Source organism: Balaenoptera borealis (genome assembly GCF_965194805.1).
Source record: "Balaenoptera borealis genome assembly, contig: HAP1_SCAFFOLD_712, whole genome shotgun sequence".
NCBI lineage: Eukaryota > Metazoa > Chordata > Mammalia > Artiodactyla > Balaenopteridae > Balaenoptera > Balaenoptera borealis.
The window spans coordinates 59,691-79,700 of NW_028123488.1; the positions used below are offsets into that span (position 1 = coordinate 59,691).

General features: G+C 40.0%; 2 protein-coding genes across 4 annotated transcripts in view; both read right to left on the reverse strand.

Moving 5' to 3' along the window:
- LOC309621426 (ELKS/Rab6-interacting/CAST family member 1-like) overlaps positions 1-20,010 on the reverse strand; it is an 89,843-nt gene that overhangs the window by 19,879 nt on the left and 49,954 nt on the right. The gene's annotated exons all lie outside the window — the stretch shown is intronic.
- Positions 1,777-15,593, reverse strand: LOC309621427 (ELKS/Rab6-interacting/CAST family member 1-like). 3 transcript variants are annotated; one of them, XM_082408920.1, is made up of 3 exons: positions 14,927-15,559; positions 13,606-13,799; positions 1,777-3,333 (listed from the first exon to the last, which is right to left on the reverse strand). In XM_082408920.1, the coding sequence occupies exons 1-3, from the start codon at positions 15,050-15,052 to the stop codon at positions 3,207-3,209; spliced, it is 447 nt and encodes a 148-aa protein (XP_082265046.1). In that variant the 5' UTR covers positions 15,053-15,559; the 3' UTR covers positions 1,777-3,206. The 3 variants fall into 3 exon arrangements, with proteins under 3 accessions (XP_082265046.1, XP_082265047.1, XP_082265048.1); XM_082408921.1 differs by lacking the exon at positions 1,777-3,333 and adding an exon at positions 3,340-3,675 and having other exon boundaries at positions 14,927-15,593; XM_082408922.1 differs by lacking the exon at positions 1,777-3,333 and adding an exon at positions 11,753-11,855 and having other exon boundaries at positions 14,927-15,582.

The window sequence follows — 20,010 nt, forward strand, 5'->3', positions numbered from 1 at the left end:
TCAACTCCTCGTTCCAGCCCAGGGAAACTGGTTTTGGACCTCTCTCTTCCAGAACCATAAGAAAATAAGTGTGTTTTGTTTTAAGCAAGCACATTTGTAGTAATTTGTTACAGCAGCCCTAGGAAACTAATGCGTACCTCATAGGAACTATTTCTCCAATTAAAATGTGTGCCTGGAAACACACTTGGTGGCATGTCTGACACAGGGTAGGTACGCTACTGTAGGTCGTTCTCGGAAACTGAAGCCTTGGTTTTGAGGGATCATCAACACCAGTACAGTGGTTGCCATGTTTCTCCTTGTTCATCCTGGTGACAGACCTGGTAGAGAGAGCTCCATCCTTTCCCACAGGATGCCCACCCCAGTACTTAGAGGGAAGAGGTTATGTCTCACTTAAGGCACCTTCCTCTTTTCCTTTCTACTTTTTTTTTCATTCATCTTCATCCAACTGGCCTTTCTAAATTTTAAAGAAAACAAGACCATTTCTCGATGGATTCAGATACTACCCCAAGTTAATATTCCAACCAAGTTCTTGTTCTTCCGGGTCTCATCACCAGAAATTTCTGAGCCTAAATCCTCTCTAGTTTCTAGGATCACCCATTTTCTCATTTCTCCCTTCTCTAGTTCAGAGTCTTGTCAGTTTAGTCCTTTCCCTAACCACAACTTATAATAAGGTGACACAGCAAAGTGATGAAAGTCTAGACGGTCTGGTTTTAGTCCTGGGTTTTTGCCACCTACTTACTGTGTGGCATTAGGCAAGCTATTCAACCTCTCTGGGCCTCAGTTTCCCCCAAAAAAGGTGAATATTACGTACCTACAGGGTTGCCATTATGAGGAGTAAGTGAGTTAACATTTGCTAAGCACTTAGAATAGTACTTGTTGTGGTCTAAGCACTACAGTTGTGCTTGTTAATAATAGTAATTGCAATTCCAAGCGTAAAACTTACTCAGCTTTCTGTCATAACTTTGAAAGGTTGGTCTATCTTTTGGCCGGCGTTTCAGGTAACTGAGTCGAGGCACGGGCTGAGGCATTGCTACCACTGGGTGGTGTGTTCCCAGAACTTGGAACAGCAGTGTGAAATGGGTAGTGGTTCTACTTGGAGACGGGGCAGACTGGACAGTGACGGCCCGGGAAGGAGGTGTGGTGTCCATAGCTTCGGGGTCAGAGGTGCCGCCTGCTGAATGACCAATGGCAGCCAAAGCCGTAAATGGGGGGCTGGGGAAAACAGGGGCAGAATGGACAATGACGGCCCGGGAAGGAGGTGTGGTGTCCATAGCTTCGGGGTCAGAGGTGCCGCCTGCTGAATGACCAATGGCAGCCGAAGCCGTAAATGGGGGGCTGGGGAAAACAGGGGCAGAATGGACAGTGACGGCCCGGGAAGGAGGTGTGGTGTCCATAGCTTCGGGGTCAGAGGTGCCGCCTGCTGAATGACCAATGGCAGCCGAAGCCGTAAATGGGGGGCCGGGGAAAACAGGGGCAGAATGGACAGTGACGGCCCGGGAAGGAGGTGTGGTGTCCATAGCTTCAGGGTCAGAGGTGCCGCCTGCTGAATGACCAATGGCAGCCGAAGCCGTAAATGGGGGGCCAGGGAAAACAGGGGCAGAATGGACAATGCTGGCCTGGGAAGAAGGTGTGGTGTCCATAGCTTCCATATCAGAGCTGCTGCCTGCCTGATCTGAGAAAAGAGAGTGAAAGTGGGAGAGCTTCTCCCTAGCTTCTAACTCTTCTCGAGGTCTAGCACGCACTGGACAGCTCAGCCTGGTGCTGTGACATTCCATTGTACGTGTCACAGAGCAAGGGCAGGCGGGGGCGGGGGTGGGGCGGGGGCCACAGGCAAGCCCAGCCCGTGGAGAAACCTGGCCCAAGGGCAAAGAGCCCGAACCCTTCTGGGACTTCTCGCTGTGGATGGCAGGTGTTTGGCACTGGATGGGCCACCGTGCAGAGACTGTTGGGGACTCTGGAAGCCTTCTCCTCCAGAGCTCACCCTGCCTGGGCACCAGCTCTGCAGGTGTTGCGTTTAATGTTGTCCCAGAGGTCTCTTAGGCTGTCTTCATTTCTTTTCATTCTTTTTTCTTTAGTCTGTTCCGTAGCAGTGAATTCCACCGTTCTGTCTTCCAGGTCACTTATCCGTTCTTCTGCCGCCGTTATTCTGCTATTGATTCCTTCTAGTGTAGTTTTCATTTCAGTTATTGTATTGGTCATCTCTGTTTGTTTGTTCTTTAATTCTTCTAGGTCTTTGTTAATCATTTCTTGCATCTTCTCGACCTTTGCCTCCATTCTTATTCCAAGGTCCTGGACCATCTTCACTATCATTATTCTGAATTCTTTTTCTGGAAGGCTGCCTATCTCCACTTCATTGAGTTGTTTTTCTGGGGTTTTATCTTGTTCCTTCATCTGGTATGTAGCCCTCTGCCTTTTCATCTTGTCTGTCTTTCTGTAAATGTGGTTTTTGGTCCACAGGCTGCAGGATTGTAGTTTTCCTTGCTTCTGCTGTCTGCCCTCTGGTGGTTGAGGCTATCTAAGAGGCTTGATGGGAGGCTCTGATGGTGGGTAGAGCTGACTGTTGCTGTGGTGGTCAGAGCTCAGTAAAACTTTAATCCACTTGACTGCTGATGGGTGGGGCTGGGTTCCCTCCCTGTTGGTTGTTTTACCTGAGGCAACCCAACACTGGAGCCTACCTGGGCTCTTTGGTGGGGCTAATGGCAGACTCTGGGAGGGCTCACGCCAAGGAGTACTTCCCAGAACCTCCGCTGCCAGTGTCCTTGTCCCCATGGTGAAACAGAGCCAGCCCCCTCCTCTGCAGGAGACCCTCCAACACTAGCAGGTAGGTCTGGTTCAGCCTCCCCCAGGGTCACTGCTCCTTCCCCCGGGACCCGATGTGCACACTATTCCGTGTGCGCCCTCCAAGAGTGGGGTCTCTGTTTCCCCCAGTCCTGTCGAAGTCCTGCAATCAATTCCCACTAGGCTTCAAAGTCTGATTCTCTAGGAATTCCTCCTCCCGTTGCCGGACCCCCAGGTTGGGAAGCCTGACGTGGGGCTCAGAACCTCCACTCCAGTGGGTGGACTTCTGCGGTATAAGTGTTCGCCAGTCTGTGAGTCACCCACCCAGCAGTTATGGGATTTGATTTTATTGTGATTGCGCCCCCTCCTACCGTCTCATTGTGGCTTCTCCTTTGTCTTTGGATGTGGGGTATCTTTTTTGGTGAGTTTCAGTGTCTTCCTGTCGATGATTGTCCAGCAGCCAGTTGTGATTCTGGTGCTCTCGAAGAGGGAGTGAGAGCACGTCCTTCTACTCCGCCATCTTGGTTAATCTTCCCTATAACAGCCAGAATGTCTCTGGATGAAAATAGAATAAAATTAAAGCAATATTTTTCACCTCCTCATTCCTCTAGTGGCTTCCTTTCATCTTCGTTTCTCTCTCAGTCCAAACCTGGTCAGTCTGATTCTCGCTTTCTGACCACTCTCACTATCTTTTGAAGCACAGAACCGTGAATCCACTCTTCCGATAAATCTAAGATTCATGACATCTTCTGCACTCATAACTGAATTTCTAGACATCTCATTCCTGGGATAAGTTCCATCATTCCAGTTGCTTATAGGAATTCAAGACAACGTTAGTATACAATGTTCTGTTACATATCTTTGTTTTAGGACAAGCATACTGACCTTGAGGTGAGACTGAAGGAAACAACAAATCCAGGAAGAAAGTGTGAAAGAGAACGTGAGAAAAAACTTAGTGAGGGCGATATTCAGAAATAATATTATTCACAGACATAGACAAAATATAAAGCACAGGATTAGAGAAGGGAAAGGAGTCACACAGATTCTGCACTGGCAACAAAAATTAGTCATTTCAGATTTTCAACAAGTGTATTTTCATATTAGATTACACCACTGTACCTTAATGTAAGTTTCTAAAAGAACAAATTTTGTCTAAAATTTACCATTTCCTAGGGCAGGAAAAAAAGTAGTTTCTTAAACACAAAGGAAAAGAAAAGAAGGCTAGCTGCTCCCCTTCTCGTTTAAGTAGCTAACTGTGATCCTACAACGTCAGTCAGCTTAGTGCTATACACACCCATCTTAGAACTGACAACTCCTTTACCCACCCCAGTCCATGTCTTAGACCCAAGTTATCCAGGAGCAAAAGCAGAAAAACACTGACAGTTTCAGTTATTCTGTAGAAAACAGAACTCTAATTCATTTGGAAAATTTTGAAATAATTTTCTCAAATGTGAAAATAATGTTTTCCTAATTACACCCATTATTTCTCATTCCAAATCTATCAAATCCACCCCCAAAGGCACAATCTAAAAGCAATAATGAAGACTATATGGCTCTATACACATCAATTCATTTCCAATACTGCTCAGCAGAAAGAGATGCAAAGTAGCCATGCTTCATATTCCTACCCCAGCACGAAGCCCCTGAGGTTCATTACTGCTTTTCATAACAACAGGCAGTTTTCCCTTTTTAAAAATTAATCAATTTCATTGAAAGTAGTATCGATATTATCCTCCAAATACTTAAGACTTCTAACAGCCAGTGCCACCCAGCTCACCTTCAGGATCTAAATTTTACTTTAAGAATCTAACACAAGAAGTTTATTTCTTGAATGCAAGCACCATTTCAACTTGCACTTTAATGTTTTCTAATATTTCAGTACTAAAACGAGAGTTTTTAAAAACTCATTGTCAGAATAATGAAAGGCAAGGATAACAAGATTTATGATCGCCATCACATAAGATAAATAGATGAAAAACAGAGAAACAAAATGACAAACAAAACTCCTCACAACCACACAGCAAATACGTGGTGGATCTGTGAGAGGCATGTAGGTCTGCTGACACACCTCCTGGACATACTTTATATGTCCTATGATGCTTACAGACTCCTGAAGGGATCTACAAAAATCCACGGATCTTTGGCATTTGGAAAACAGTGTAGAATGCAGACAATGTTCAAAGTCAAAGAGAGGCCAATCATTTATCTAAATGACTGTTCCCAATGATCTTTTTTATTTTTGTTGGTTATGACACATTACGTTAGAATAATTTTAGATCAATGATGACACTCACTGAAATCTCATATAGATGCAAAGTTTTATATGAGACACGAGAAAATTCCTGAAAAAAAAAAAAATTAAGCTTATTCCTGTCGAGAGTGAGCAACCTTAAGGATCTTTTTAACTATTTTACAGTTCAGGAGTCATATTTCACTTTGGCATCAAACTTTAGCTCTTGGGAAAATAAATTTAGGAGAAAAAAAATCTGCATATAGAATAACTATATATAATTCTAATGTTTCCAGGGTCAAGTAAAAACTTGAGGTAACCATCAAAATTTCTATCAAGACTGTAATAAATTATAAGGTGCTGTGCCCACAAGAAACTTTAGGAAGATGGCCTAATAGAACTGACTATGTAAAGCGGTGTGATTTATTCTTCTTTTAAATGAAATCAGTGAAATTCATCTAGGAGGAAGAAGGAAGAAACAAGCGGCCCCCCCCACCCCCCAGAATGGAAGCGGAAGCCAGCAGGATCTGATAAAGAACCAGTCGCCTTCCGTTACAACACTCGCAGCATCTCGTTTTCCCTTTTTCTTTTCGTTTTTTTAAACACAACCCATTCTCCCTCAAGAAAGCACACACAGTCACCACACTCATTTCTCCTCTATTCCAGCTACGTCAAGACCACATTCACCAACACTGTCCTTCGTGGATCAAAGATACATGACTATAAATTTAAAAGTAAGGAAATGCTTTAAGGAACCATTTTCCTCATGAATTGTATACTAGTTTACGCCAAATCTATATACAGCTTAATATTAATTTCCCTATGGGAGATTTCTGAAGACATTAAGCTGAATGATCAATTCGGGATTTCTTTACAGAAAAAATATTTACAAATATGAAGATTAAATATGTAGGTTTATATTCTCAGGTTATACTGTGCCATAGATGCCTGAATGTACTGTGATACCAATATAAAATCACAAACATAAAACCCACTTTCCAAATGAAAATGTCAACAAAAATTTTAGGTCAACCTAAGCAAATAAACTTTCAGGATGCAGTTAAAACAGTCAAATATCTAATGATAATAGTAAACATATTCATCTGGTTACACACATTTAAAATGGAATACATGAGAAGATAACGTTAATTTGGAAATACTTCCTTCCACCCCCAGTCACTGAAATAATTTTATTCACTCTCTTTGCGCACATCTTCAGTATCAATTCACCAAAGGAAGAAGATGTGCCATTACTTTATGTATTACCAAGAAATAAAAAAATATATACCAATTAAATCACGCCATTATTTATTCACGTATCCCAGTTTCAGTGATGTTAAAATGTAAAAATACAAGTTAGAATTGGTATTTCACTGTGACAGAAGAGGAGAGAGGTTATCTATACTTTTGTTTAAGCTGCAGATAGAAAAGTAATCCTACTGAATTATATTAAATAAGAATATTTAATGCATATGCGTTTACTTATATTTTTACAGAAAGAAAAGTATATGGGCAATGGTAAACATATTACAAACATATAGAAGAAACAAATATAAAAATATATTCAATATAACAAACAAGGGTATAAGGGACTATTAAATCTCCATCTGTTTGATCAACGGTCTGAATGTGCGGGGGATGGAAAGATAAAAGTGAAGAAATGTGGGATGATTAGACAGTAAAATGAGAAAGGAGCTGTGTCTCTATGTTTTAATGTATGTATTTATTGGGCCCACAACAATGTACAGTCCTGGGACAGAATGTGATAGATACTATAACAAAAGCACACACACACACAAAAAAAAAAAAAAAGGAAAGAGACATTACTACCTAAGAGAGGTCAGTAAAGTTTTTTTTTTTCCCCCAAAAAAGATAACAATTAAAAGGGGTCAAATCCCCACAAATGAATAAGGGGAAAGAAAATTTTAGTCAAAGAGAAAATACTCAGAAAAAGCAGATAACAAAAAAGCATTCATCTCCTAATTCTAAAGCCCAGTTTTAAAGAAAACAAAGAGTTAAATCTACTAATAGCAGACCAAAAGTTGGAAATATCTTGTAAACTCTAAGTTTGCCAACACATTGTGAAAGATTTATAAAAAATAAAAATAACTCCATTTTCATTACATAAAATTTCAGGTACTAGTAAGCTTTAAAAGCAAATAAAAAAACTTAAAAGGTCATATCCTTGAGCCATGAGGATTTATAAGCCTAGCAACTATCTTCCCTAAATTCTCCAAATACCACCAGAGAAGTACTTTCTCTTACACATGCACGCGTGCAAATAACACCACAGACTAAATCTCACTCCCGCATGATGGGAAAACGACCCCATTCTTTGTGTTCAAGCTCAGTTCATTATGTTGATCTTGAACTACAGAAGTATAGATTCCTCTCACTTACCAAAATGAGGTTAACAGTTACTGCTGTAGCAATTTAGACAGTTAATTCAGGGGCTAACTACCTTGAGCCTGAATTCTGAGCAAACTGGGAACACCCTTGCTTTAAAAAAAAAAATCAAGCAGCTCCAAATCTTATGAATACATCATATACCAGTTGTTTAATAGAGCCAGCTGTTTATAAACCAGAATGTAGTTCCCTTGGAAACATTATAAACACAGGTTAAGTTTTCTTGCTAGTCCACAAAATTTAAGTTTAATCATGATGTAAAAGCCTAGAACTAATAGTTCTAGATGAGGTCTGGAAAAGACAGTTAGCAAAGAAAATGAAAGCAATCATCACAAAGCAGAAAAACTAAGCTTCCTCCTAATAAAAACCTAATAAAAATCTACTTACGAGACTGGCCCCAAAATGTGCTTATGTACCTATACGTGTGTGTGTGTGTGTGTGTGTGTGTGTGTGTGTGTGTGTGTGTGTAAATAACAACACTGATTCCTGGTTCTCTTGCCTTTGTCAGAATAGTACCAGTAGCAGCACACTATCCTGGCTTTCCCTCTCCGTTTTACATCTCCATCTACGCTACAGTTCTAGGACCTAAAATTAGGAGCCTAGGATCCAAAACAACCTGCTAGCCTTCTATCCAAACAACCTCTCAAGCCATTATCATTTAATACTGGTCACAAAAATTAGAAGACCAGACTTAAGAGTCTGAAGTTCAACAAGAAGCCCCTTTTCCGTAATAATTCTGTATCCTGGGGCACACATTAATTGAGTATGTTAAGTATGACTTCCCAGGAGAGCTCAACCAGACCGCAAATGGAAACCTCCTCACTGAAATTTCTAGGTACCGGCAAGCTGTGGAAGAACGCCTCTGCCAGCATTGCCTACAGAGGAAAAGTCCGCTCCTTGCTGGAGCTTTCGTCTTCTGAGGCTAGATGATAAACTCCTGGAAGGCAGAGATTTTGTTTGCTTTGTTCCCTGTTGTGTCCCCAGAGCCCAGAACAGTGACCAGCAAATAAGAGCCTTCATAAGTAGAAAAATTCATTCATTCATTAATGAAGAAGGAAAGGGTATATACTTTGTGGCAAAGAGGAGAGTGAGTTACGGAGAGAAAAACTAAACTCACAGATTGGCTATTATTCTCAAGAGCTTGATAACTACAAATCTTACTAACAGTAGTGTTTTTAGAGATGCATATTTAAAGGGAGAGTAACCAGGTAAAAGGAATAAGGAATAAAAAGAACTTTAGGGTTTTCAAAGATTAAACATGTCCTTTCTTCTCATCTTTTTTTTTTTTTTTTAATTTATCGATGTCTTTTTTTTTTTGATACTTTTTTTTTTTTAATTAATTAATTTATTTATTTATGGCTGTGTTGGGTCTTCGTTTCTGCACGAGGGCTTTCTCCAGTTGTGGCAAGCGTGGGCCACTCTTCATCGCGGTGCGCGGACCACCTCCCACTATCGCGGCCTCTCTTGTTGCAGAGCACAGGCTACAGACGCGCAGGATCAGTAATTGTGGCTCACGGGCCCAGTTGCTCCGTGGCATGTGGGATCTTCCCAGACCAGGGCTCGAACCCGTGTCCCCTGCATTAGCAGGCAGACTCTCAACCACTGCGCCACCAGGGAAGCCCTCTTCTCATCTTTTAATCCCTCTTATAAATTTCAAAACACAACCCCAAATGAAATCTACATCCATTAAAGTTCCAGTTTTTATATTCCCACAAATCAGGAAATACAGTTAAATCCAAATTTCTTATAAATTATTTAAGTTACACAATAATATTCTATTATTCTTTACATCACTGAAAATTCCTAACTTTCATAAACCAAAGGCAATCCTTGATACCTAAATTATGTGAAAAATCAGAAGATGGGTGTCATTCTCCAAACATAAAAGTTTCTAAGTGGGATGCTGAATGTAATTTAAATAAACCTCACATTAGAGTAAATTGAGGATTTCTAGTGCAAACACCAAACTCTGCAGATTCATTAGTGCTTCTGTATCAGAAAAAAAAAGGTAATAAAGCAAATACAGAAGCAAAATTATGCACGGGGGATAATGCTCCCAGTATACTGCCATGGCATGGGTATTTAGCTAAAGGGACATGAGTGAAAGAGCAGACAACAAGCAATTCTTTCAGGAGTCTGAAAAGATACTACTATCAGAATTTCATCAGCCTACATTACTAAACATTTTAAACATTATGCCAAAGAAAAGGCTATTCATCGTGCATCTAAATAGAAACCATAATATGCTCACTTGAGAAGAGAAATATTCAATTTACATTTTGGGTTCCTCATGCTAATCGAAATCAATCTCCTTATATAACACGTCAATCTTTAGGTTTGTTTTTACTATTATTTTCTCCCTTAAAATCATCTGTGGAGACTATCCAGAACCACCAGGTGATGACTTTCTTGAAGTGTCAACCTGGGTAGGCTACAGCACCCAGTTAACTTAATCCAACACTAATCTACACGTTGCTATGAAGGTATTTTGCGGATATAAGTAAAGCCTACAATCCATTTAAGTAAAGGAGATTACTATCCCAGATAATCGAAGTGGGCATATCTCAATTCTTTGGAAGGCCCTAAAAGCAGGTTTCCCAAGGAAAGAAAAGAAATTTTGCCTGTGGACCACCGTTCTGGCCCATGCCCACGGGAGTTCTATCCTGCAGGTGATCTCCTCCTGACAGCTTTCCCATACACATTTCAGACTCGCTTAGCCAGCTGCTGACAATCATGCAAGACAATTCCTTGTAATAAAACGGATATATATGTATCATATATATATAAATATATGTATGTATCTCTCCTACTGGTTCTGCCTCTCTGGTTGAACTCCAACTGATACACACCACAGTACGGAATATAAATTTAGAAATAGTACTTCTTCGATTTAATTGGGAAAAATATTTTGTATTTGCAGATGTATGGGTAGGCCTACATAATCCTCGTTTTAAAATTGCAGTAGCTCAAGACACTGGTACAACACTAAATCATCTGACAGGAACTACTATTGTTCTGGAAGAGCAGTGTAAGGGACTATTTGTTTTTCTCAAGACCACAAAGAATGAGTCTGGGAATTCTTCATGATTTAATCTAAACCTATTAATATTGGAGAATCTTACATAAGTACTAGGAAATTTTAAAAGAATAATAAGAATTTTCTTTAGCCCAATGATAACATTCTGCTGTCATTTTTGCACTTAGAAGGTGGCTGAACACCCAGTAAAAATGCATGCTACTTCCTGAATCAGGGTGTGGCACTACAGCTGCATCGCCTGAGAGGCTACTACTTAAAGGGCACTCCAGCAAAAGAACCACCACATAAAAGATGGGCTAGAAACCAAGAATAAGACAATTATATCCAACAATATCAGAATCTTAGCAGAGAGAACACATACTTTATCCACAAGCAATGGACCTAAGAGGTACTGTTCAACTGGATATATAACCGGCTGGTCTTTAATTCTGATCAAGCAAAACCCCCAGCAAGCCCCAGCAGCAGCAAGAGTGGCAGCAGCAACTCCTCGAGTACACAACTGTAGCCTTACTTAACACTCACTTTCCCAGGAAGTCCCAAACAAACCCCCCCGACGGTGCAGGGACAGAAATGTGGCGTGGAAGGTACAAAGTGCGGGAGGCTGGCTTTCTGAGAACAGCATGGCCAAGAGGGATATGAACACAGACAGACACAGAGACCAAAACCCCAATGGAATAGGACCAGGATAAGACACGCCAAAAGAAAGGTGACGAAACTCAGATGATGAATGACAGGGAGCCAGACACCCACACCCAGGAAACAGTGGAACAGCAACATAAGAAGCAAACGGTTAGTAAGAAACACAGCAGCCACGCACACGCAGCTCAGTACTAAAACTCTGGGAAGAAAAGGCATAAAATAATTCCAATCATCTTTTATTCCCATCTTAAACTATGCTGCTCAATAACAAATTGCAAAGCCAGTAGCAACTGAGTTTTTAAAACTGTTTCTTTTCTTGGTAGCCAGGAAACTGTGCATCGAATCTTAAAATAAGATTACAATGTTACATGACCAGAGGACAAAATTCTATAGTACTTGTTCAAATTTATAAGTAATATTCTGTGGAAAGAACAGATCATTTACAACTCTTTCCCAAAATGTGAGAAATATAGTGGCTAATAAAAGCTATCTGGTGTGCTTTGGATATCAAATATAGATTTAATTCTATTTCTTACTCTCGTTCAAATCACGTCCATCTCCCCAAATCAGTACTGGGTCCAAAAATGAATTGAAACATTTTTCAAGCAAGGTATCTGGAATAGCAAGCAATAATTTCAATGCAGAGCTCTAACACAAAAAAATCAAACTGAAAAATAAAACTTTATCAAGAAATTTCTTTTCTGAAAGACTGAAATACATTTAGTGGGAAGTCACTAATCCATCAGAAGTATCGTATTTTAAAATCTATGAAATTAAAATTTGAATAAAAGTCTGATTTCAAAAAATAAATAAATAAATAAAATAAAAATAAATTACATCTATGAAGTACTGCTGTTGATTTCAGGGTGACACAAAAGCAAAGAAAGGCATGTACTTATGTAAGTATGTAACGAGAGAGTGTGTGTGTGTGTGTGTGTGTGTGTGCACGTGCACGTGTGCTGGGGGTAAAGATGCAGTGCAAACAGGGAAGACGTACAAAAAACATACATAATCTAATCTTGAGACTCTGATAATTTGTTAATTCTGACTTAAAGAACTTTATCCACCCATCTTATCCAGAACCAGACCAGAAAACACGAATAGAGTTAATATCAAAATAAGAGGAAACAAATGAGTAGGTGATCAGCTCATTCATTCACACTTTCAACTTAGTGAAGAAGAATTGTGAGGGTTGGACTTTATCCCTTTAGTTTTTTGAAAATCAAAATTCTATGGGTACAGAACAAGAGGAAAAAGTTACTTCTAGGGGAAAATATCAAGTCTACCAATATCCTAAAAATTTAAAACTTAGTAAACAACTTATGAAAGTAGTCTACTACTTCCCAACATGCAAGAGCATGAAAATAAAATACTTCTAAGAATCAGGCTCAAAGGAGTCACACGGATTAATGACTTCATTCTGTCACTGCCAGTCTCTCTGACTGTTCAGAATACAGTGATTAATGCAGTTCTACTGGAAGAACTATTTCTATGCACTTGTGAATTTATGTTAAATACATGGTGTAAAGGAAGAGGCCAAGAGGCATACGCTTTATCTTTAGTACAAAATACCCTAACAAGAAAAAAAGGCAAAGAAAATTCCAAGAGAGCTATCTGGCCGGTTCTGTTTAAACAAAGCCCATTCTGAAGAAGTCAAAGTCAGAGCTCAATAAAAAATCACATCCAGGGGGCTTCCCTGGTGGCACAGTGGTTGAGAATCTGCCTGCCAATGTAGGGGACACGGGTTCGAGCCCTGGTCTGGGAGGATCCCACATGCCGCAGAGCAACTGGGCCCGTGAGCCACAACTGCTGAGCCTGCGCGTCTGGAGCCTGTGCTCCGCAACAAGAGAGGCCGCGATAGTGAGAGGCCCGCGCACCGCGATGAAGAGTGGCCCCCACTTGCCGCAGCTAGAGAAAGCCCTCGCACAGAAACGAAGACCCAACATAGCAATCAATCAATCAATCAATCAATCAATCCTAAAAAAAAAAAAAATCACATCCAAGTCTCCTAACTTGTCCTCAAAATGTCCCTCCTTCTAAATTTGACCTATGTACCAATGTAATAGCTTGCTTCTCCACAATACAGAGTCTAAAAATTCACAGCCCAAAAGAGCAACGGCTCAACATAAAAGGTCTAAACCAATTAAAAATTTTAACTCCTTAAACTTGAGGTTCATTTGTTCCTTAAACAGATAAATAAATAATGAGAGAGCAAGTGGCTATCTGCACTCTCTTGATTAGCCAGTAGAAAACTTTAACTTCTTAATCAATGAATACTTTCTCTTTCCAATCAATGATGCTGAAGTCCATGGCTTCCCAATCTATTCCCACTCCGTGTTGCCATTCAGAGACTGCAACAGTGAGGTTACACTGACTTAGAATAAAAAGTAGGTAATAAAGTAAATTCAGAGAGGCAGATATATTGGAAAAATATGTCCCGAAAAGTACATAGTTTTAAAACCATCCTTCAACCTCTCTAACATAGAGAGTGCCTCTTCAGCTTCCCTTTCCTTACCTTTCCAACTCAGCAATCTTCTTATCTTTGTCATTCTTCTCATTTTCCACCTCCTTCAAGATTTCCAAGAGGCGGTCAACTTCTGCCTGGGCCTTGCTAGAGTCATCTTTGTACCTGGCAATCTCTCTCTCCAATTGCTGTATTCGATCACTCATCTCTGGACTGGCTCTGGCTTCCGATGCTGCCTCGTGTGCCTACAAAGAAAATGTCCAAATTCTATCAGATATACATACAGTGGCAGTGGGCAAACCATGTCCCCAAAAGCCACCTATACTCCAATTTCAACAGGCGATTATCAAACATCTAATAGCTAGTCTTCAATTTATAAGGTTCTTCTCTGCTTAAATATTACATAGACAAAATATCACTACACAGTTACATTTTTTTTTTTATAACTGGAAGTTTGTACCTTTTGACCACCTCCACCCATTATACAAACACACACACACACACACACACACACACACAGCCCTCCATTTCTGACAACTACCAATCTGGTCTCTGTATCTATGAGTTCAGTTTTTGGTTGGTTTTTGGTTTTTACATTCCACATATAAGTGAGATCATACAGTATTTGTCTTTCTCTGTCTGACTTACTTCACTGCCCTGCTTTTAAAACGTAATAATGCTAGGGAAGCACTTATCTACTAGAATGGGATAAAATCTGAAATATGATATTTAACAATTATTCTGGGTCTTACATTTTATTACTAGACTCTTATCTCAATCTTACATTAGGAAATATGCTCTCATTTATTTTAAGACATTTTTTTAAAGTCAAAGGGTTTTTTATTTTCAATAAGGCAATTTCCAATATAAATTAAGTTTAGAAACAGACATGGTAAAATAGTCAAATTCATTCAACATCTAGCAGAACTGAAAAAGCTGTATAAGACAGGTATATTGTTAATTAAGATCTCTGTGATCTACTTTCAAATTCCTGGGCATAGGTTAACTTACTGATTCCATAAACAGTTATGTGTTAATGAATAAAACTAAAGCTGATTCCCAAATATAATTAATAAATTGTTTTTATTATATTATTATTTTAGATTTTATTCTAAACAGCAAAATTCATACAAATACCTTCATAAAACAAGAATGAGTAGGCCTGTTCCATACGGGAAGCTACTGGAACTTCAGTTCCAACATGTAAAAAACTCAGAAGTCATCACTACTAGTTTTACAAGAAAAAGTTGAAAAACAGAAAATCAATGAGTTTTCTAGGACCTATCAGAGAACTGAGGTCACAGGAAAAATTACCCCTCCAACATCAAGAGACACTGGCAAACCCACAGAGCTGAAGCTGAGATCTGCTCACCTGGAGCAGAAGCTGTGAGCAGAAACACTGAAGTGGTAATTTTAAGGAACTGCTGGGGGCTGAGTGTGGACGTACAAGCAAGCGAGTGAGGAAAGTCCCAGGGCCGGCGGTTTTAGGGGGGCCCATACTTTCATGGGCTTTAATCCAGGAACCACACCAGGGTCTCACAGTGAAGAGCCAACAAAAATCCCCTTGTGGTTCTGGCTGCAGGAGGGGAAGAGTAACAATTGTGAAATATGCCCAAAGTGTACTCTATCCAAAGACAGACCCTCAGGAGTAAAAATTTTAACAGAGCTTTGTCCTACCTGGGGAAAGGGCATTTCTCCCACTCTCGCCCCTGCTAGTAAAAAATAAGACTCATATATTTGACACAGATGTTGGAATTACCAGACAGGGAATTTAAAGTAACTATGATAAATAGCTAAAGGCACAGGACTTCCCTGGTGGTCCAGCGGTTAAGAATCCGTCTTCCAGTGTGGGGGACACGGGTTTGATCCCTGGTCAGAGAACTAAGATCCCACATGCCACAGGGCAACTAAGCCCGCGCGCCGCCACTACGGAGCCCCCACGCCTCAACTAGAGAGGCTGCATCCCACGAACGACAGAGCCCATGCGCTCTGGAGCCCGTGCGCCACAACTAGAGAGCCCGCGCATCACAATGAAGATCCTGCATGCCACAACCAAGACCCAACACAGACAAAAAAATAAATAAATATTTTTAAAAAATAGTTAAAGGCGCTAAGGGGAAAAGGAGACAACACCCAAGAGTAGAGGGGCAATGTAAGCAGAAAAATGGACACTCCAAAGAAGAATGAGAAGGAAATGCCACATATTAAAAACATGGAAGATCTTGCTTATAATGTGGAATCTGAAAAAGGTGAACTCAGAAAAGCAGAGGGTAGAAGGGTGGTTGCCAGGGGCTGGGGGTGGGGAAATGGGAAGATGTTGGTCAAAGTGTACAAACTTTCAGTTATAAGATGAATAAGTCCTGGGGATCTAACGTATAGGATATTGACTCTAGTTAACAATGTTGTGTTGCATACTTGAAATCTGCTAAGAGAATACATCTTAAAAAGTGTTCTCGACAATCTAAGTGTCCATCAGTGGGTGAATAGATAAGAAAATGCGGTATGTACGTATGTATGTATGTATACACACACAGGAATATTACTCAGCCATAAAAAAGGGGGAAAGTCTTTTCATTGGCCACAATATGGATGGACCTTGAGAACATGCTAAGTGAGATAAGTCAGACAGAGTAGATAAATGTCATTATGATTGCACTTATATATGGAATCTAAAACAAAAACAAAAAGACCAAGCTCACAGAAAAGACCGGTAGCCTGCCAGAAGTGGGGAGTCAGAGGTGGGCGACATGGGTGAAGGGGACCAGAAGGTACACATTTCCAGTTACAAAACAGTAAGTCCTGGGGATGTGATGTACAGCATGGTGACTATAAATATGTGCTGCATATGTCAAAGTTGCTAAGAGAATACATCTTAAAAGTTCTCATCACAAGAAAAGAAATTTATAACTATGTATATTGATGGATGTTCAATAGATTTACTGTGGTGATGATTCTGCAATATATACAAATATTGAGTTGTTATGTTGTACACCAGAAACTAATAAAATGTTATATGTCAATTATACTACAATTTTTAAAAAGTGTTCTCACCACACACACGAAAAAAGGTAACTATTTAAGGCTGATGAATGTGTTAATTAGCTTGACTGTGGTAACCATTTCACAATGCATACATAGATGAAAGCATCATGTTGTACACCTTAAATATCTACAATTTTTGGCATTGAAAAAGCTGAGGAAAAAGAAAAGAGTGAAAATGTATATTGCAAACTCTAGAGCAACCTATATTTAGGTTGGAGGAGGGCGTTGTGGGAGCAGTGTAATAGGAAAACATCACTAATTAATTAAAATGAAAAGTTACAGTTGTCCAGAATGAAAGAAGGGAAAATACGAAAAGTAAAATGGCAATTAGCAGGAAAACAAGTAATAAATCAGAGGAGGGGGAAGCCACCAAGTCCTCTACCCAAAGATAACTTTATTTTTTCTCATGAACCTAAACACAAAGTTTAAGAGATCATAAAAATGGCCAGCTATAGAAGTATCATAACAAGGAGATTAAAAATAAACAAAGAGAAAATGTGGGATTGCCATAAATAGGCGAGTTTGGAATATTAGTGAATAACATTTATTACTCTTGACAGTTACTGCTCAGTTTCATAATCCTAAATACATCTAACAGTCTTACCTTCAATATTCCAGTATTAAATAGAAAATTACCTCCACTTCTTTAGTGAGGGGGAAAAAAGTCAATTACCAAATCTGAATTAGTTAATCTCAAAAAAAGCATTTTCCTACTTATTCAAAAGTAACTTTAAGCTACTGGATGAACAGAAAAATGGCTACCTTGCTGTTTTGGCCTTTTACTTCTGACCACAAAAGTATTAATTATCTCAACCCATCTTAACCTTCTTTTGTTTTACATCAATAAACAGATCTACCTAAGAGCACATTAGCACTAGTAACTGCATGCCAGTAACAATGGCATGTTTCCTATAATTCCTCTTTTGCAATTATATGACTCACTGCCTTTCTAACTCTCTGACCACACCTTTTCAGTTTTCTTCACTGGATCCGCTGTCATTTCCCCCTCTTTACATCTCACTCGATACAACCTTCCTCTGGAGAAACCAATTCATCCCTAAGGCTTTAGCCACTACCCCCATAATGACAGCTTCCTAATATTTATTCCTAGCCTATTCCTAGCCCCAACCAGTTCTAAAAACCTGAGATTCTAACAAAAGTTTCTGCTTTCACTGAATATTTAGTTTAGAATGAGCTTTTTTTGTTTTAATCTTTTCTTTGAAAGGACCTTTAAAGATCACCTAATGTGGTCACACATAAATGTAAGTTAAATCTGAGTACTGTCTACTATATTATTTCCTGCATTTTTCCTGTATTTCATAAATTTTTTTTTTAATTTATGTATTTATTTATTTGGCTGTGTTGGGTCTTTGTTGTTGCGCGTGGGCTTTTTTTTAGTTGCGGCAAGCGGGGGCTACTCTTAGTTGCGGTACGCGGGCTTCTCATTGCGGTGGATTCTCTTGTTGCGGAGCACAGGCTCTAGGCGCGTAGGCTTCAGTAGTTGTGGCACATGGGCTCAGTAGCTGTGGCTCACGGGCTCTAGAGCTCAGGCTCAGTAGTTGTGGCGCACGGGCTTAGTTGCTCTGCGGCATGTGGGATCTTCCTGGACCAGGGCTCGAACCCGTGTCCCCTGCTTTGGCAGGCGGATTCTTAACCACTGCGCCTACCTTAGGAAGTTGGTATTATTATTCTTCTCAGTGACAGATGAGAAAATGGAGGATTACAGAGGTAAGATAACTCATCCAAGGTCACATAACTAATAAATGTAGAAGGCTATTTCAAGCCTAGGTCTGACTCCAAAGCCCATGCTTTGACCACAGTGCTACTAAATCCAGACCACCTCTGTGAAGGTCAACCAATTAAAGGAGATGTTCATAAAACTGGAGCAATTCCATACATACTATACACTGTACACTGCCCAACACAAAAGGACCTCATTCCATGGACCCTGAACAGGAAAAACACCAGGTCTTTTCCCACATCCCGTTTTTCCTTCAAGAATTTTAAAATTAAAAAAAAAAACAAAAAACAAAAAACTCCTGAATCCATGTTCTTTTTCATATGTGCTTAATTTTGTGATTTGAGAGCTGGATGAAAGTCTAGGGTAGCTTCAGAGAGGAGGATGAGATCGATAAAGAGCAATTATAGGGGGCCTCCCTGGTGGCGCAGTGGTTAAGAATCCTCCTGCCAATGCAGGAGACACAGGATCGAGCCCTGGTCTGGGAAGATCCCACATGCCGCGGAGCAACTAAGCCCGTGCGCCACCACAACTACTGAGCCTGTGCTCTAGAGCCTGCGAACCACAACTAATGAGCCCGCGTACCACAACTACTGAAGCCTGCAAGCCTAGAGCCTGTGCTCTGCAACAAGAGAAGCCACCGCAATGAGAAGCCTGTGCACCACAACAAAGAGTAGCCCTTGCTCGCCGCAACTAGAGAAAGCCCGCGCGCAGCAACGAAGACCTAATGCAGCCAAAAATAAATAAATAAAATTATTTTTTTAAAAAAGAGCAATTATAGGAACAGAAAGATAGCAATTATAGAAATAGGTGAGAACTTTCAAAGAGCTGGTTCAAACTGTCTTTTATGGGATCCAACAGGAGAAAGCTGCTTTGGAAAAAGTGAGCCTTGTCAAGTGTCACCAGAGTAATTTAAGAAAAAATAGCAAATCCTGATAAACAGGCATATAACATTCATATAATCACCCCAAATTCAAAAGGAAGTTAGCTTTTCTACTGTTATCTTTTAGAATGAGACCCTTATATTTCAGCAGTAGTCCTAATAACTTACAGGGGTAATTGCTGAAACTCAGTTAGTCCTAAAAACAAATATAAAAACCATCCAAGAATGACCACAAATACAGTCTTTGTTCTCTATGGTACAAGAAACCAATCACAAGCCCATCTGTGTGAGACCTAGCTAATAAGAACACTATTTCAGAGGGGGGTACAAAGAGAAGGATGGGTTGCCAAGGGGAAGAAGTCATCTATTAGACTGTGACAAGCTTTTAAATGTTTGCATTATCATTAACCAACTGCCTGGTTCCCTGGTTCCCACATCTGCCACCTCCATCCAAAACTATCACAGCAGCACTTGCCAACAGGCTCAGCTCCAAAACACTGGCGCCCTCTTCTGACCGTTTTGTAGTACTGCATCCATACCAGGCACTGATGTGAAAATCTCTAATAAAGCCACAAATTAATAAATTTGCAGGTAACATTTTCCAGATAATTCTGTATTTGCAATTCCCTGAATAAACCTTAATTTAGCTTGATAAAAATGTTAAATAGCAGACCTTCTACATAAAATTTATGCCAATGAAAAGAAAAGCAACAATGTTCTCTTACCGTTTTAACAGTTTACATATATTAGCTGATAGTATTACAAGAATTAGAAGGATGCCAATAACTGACAG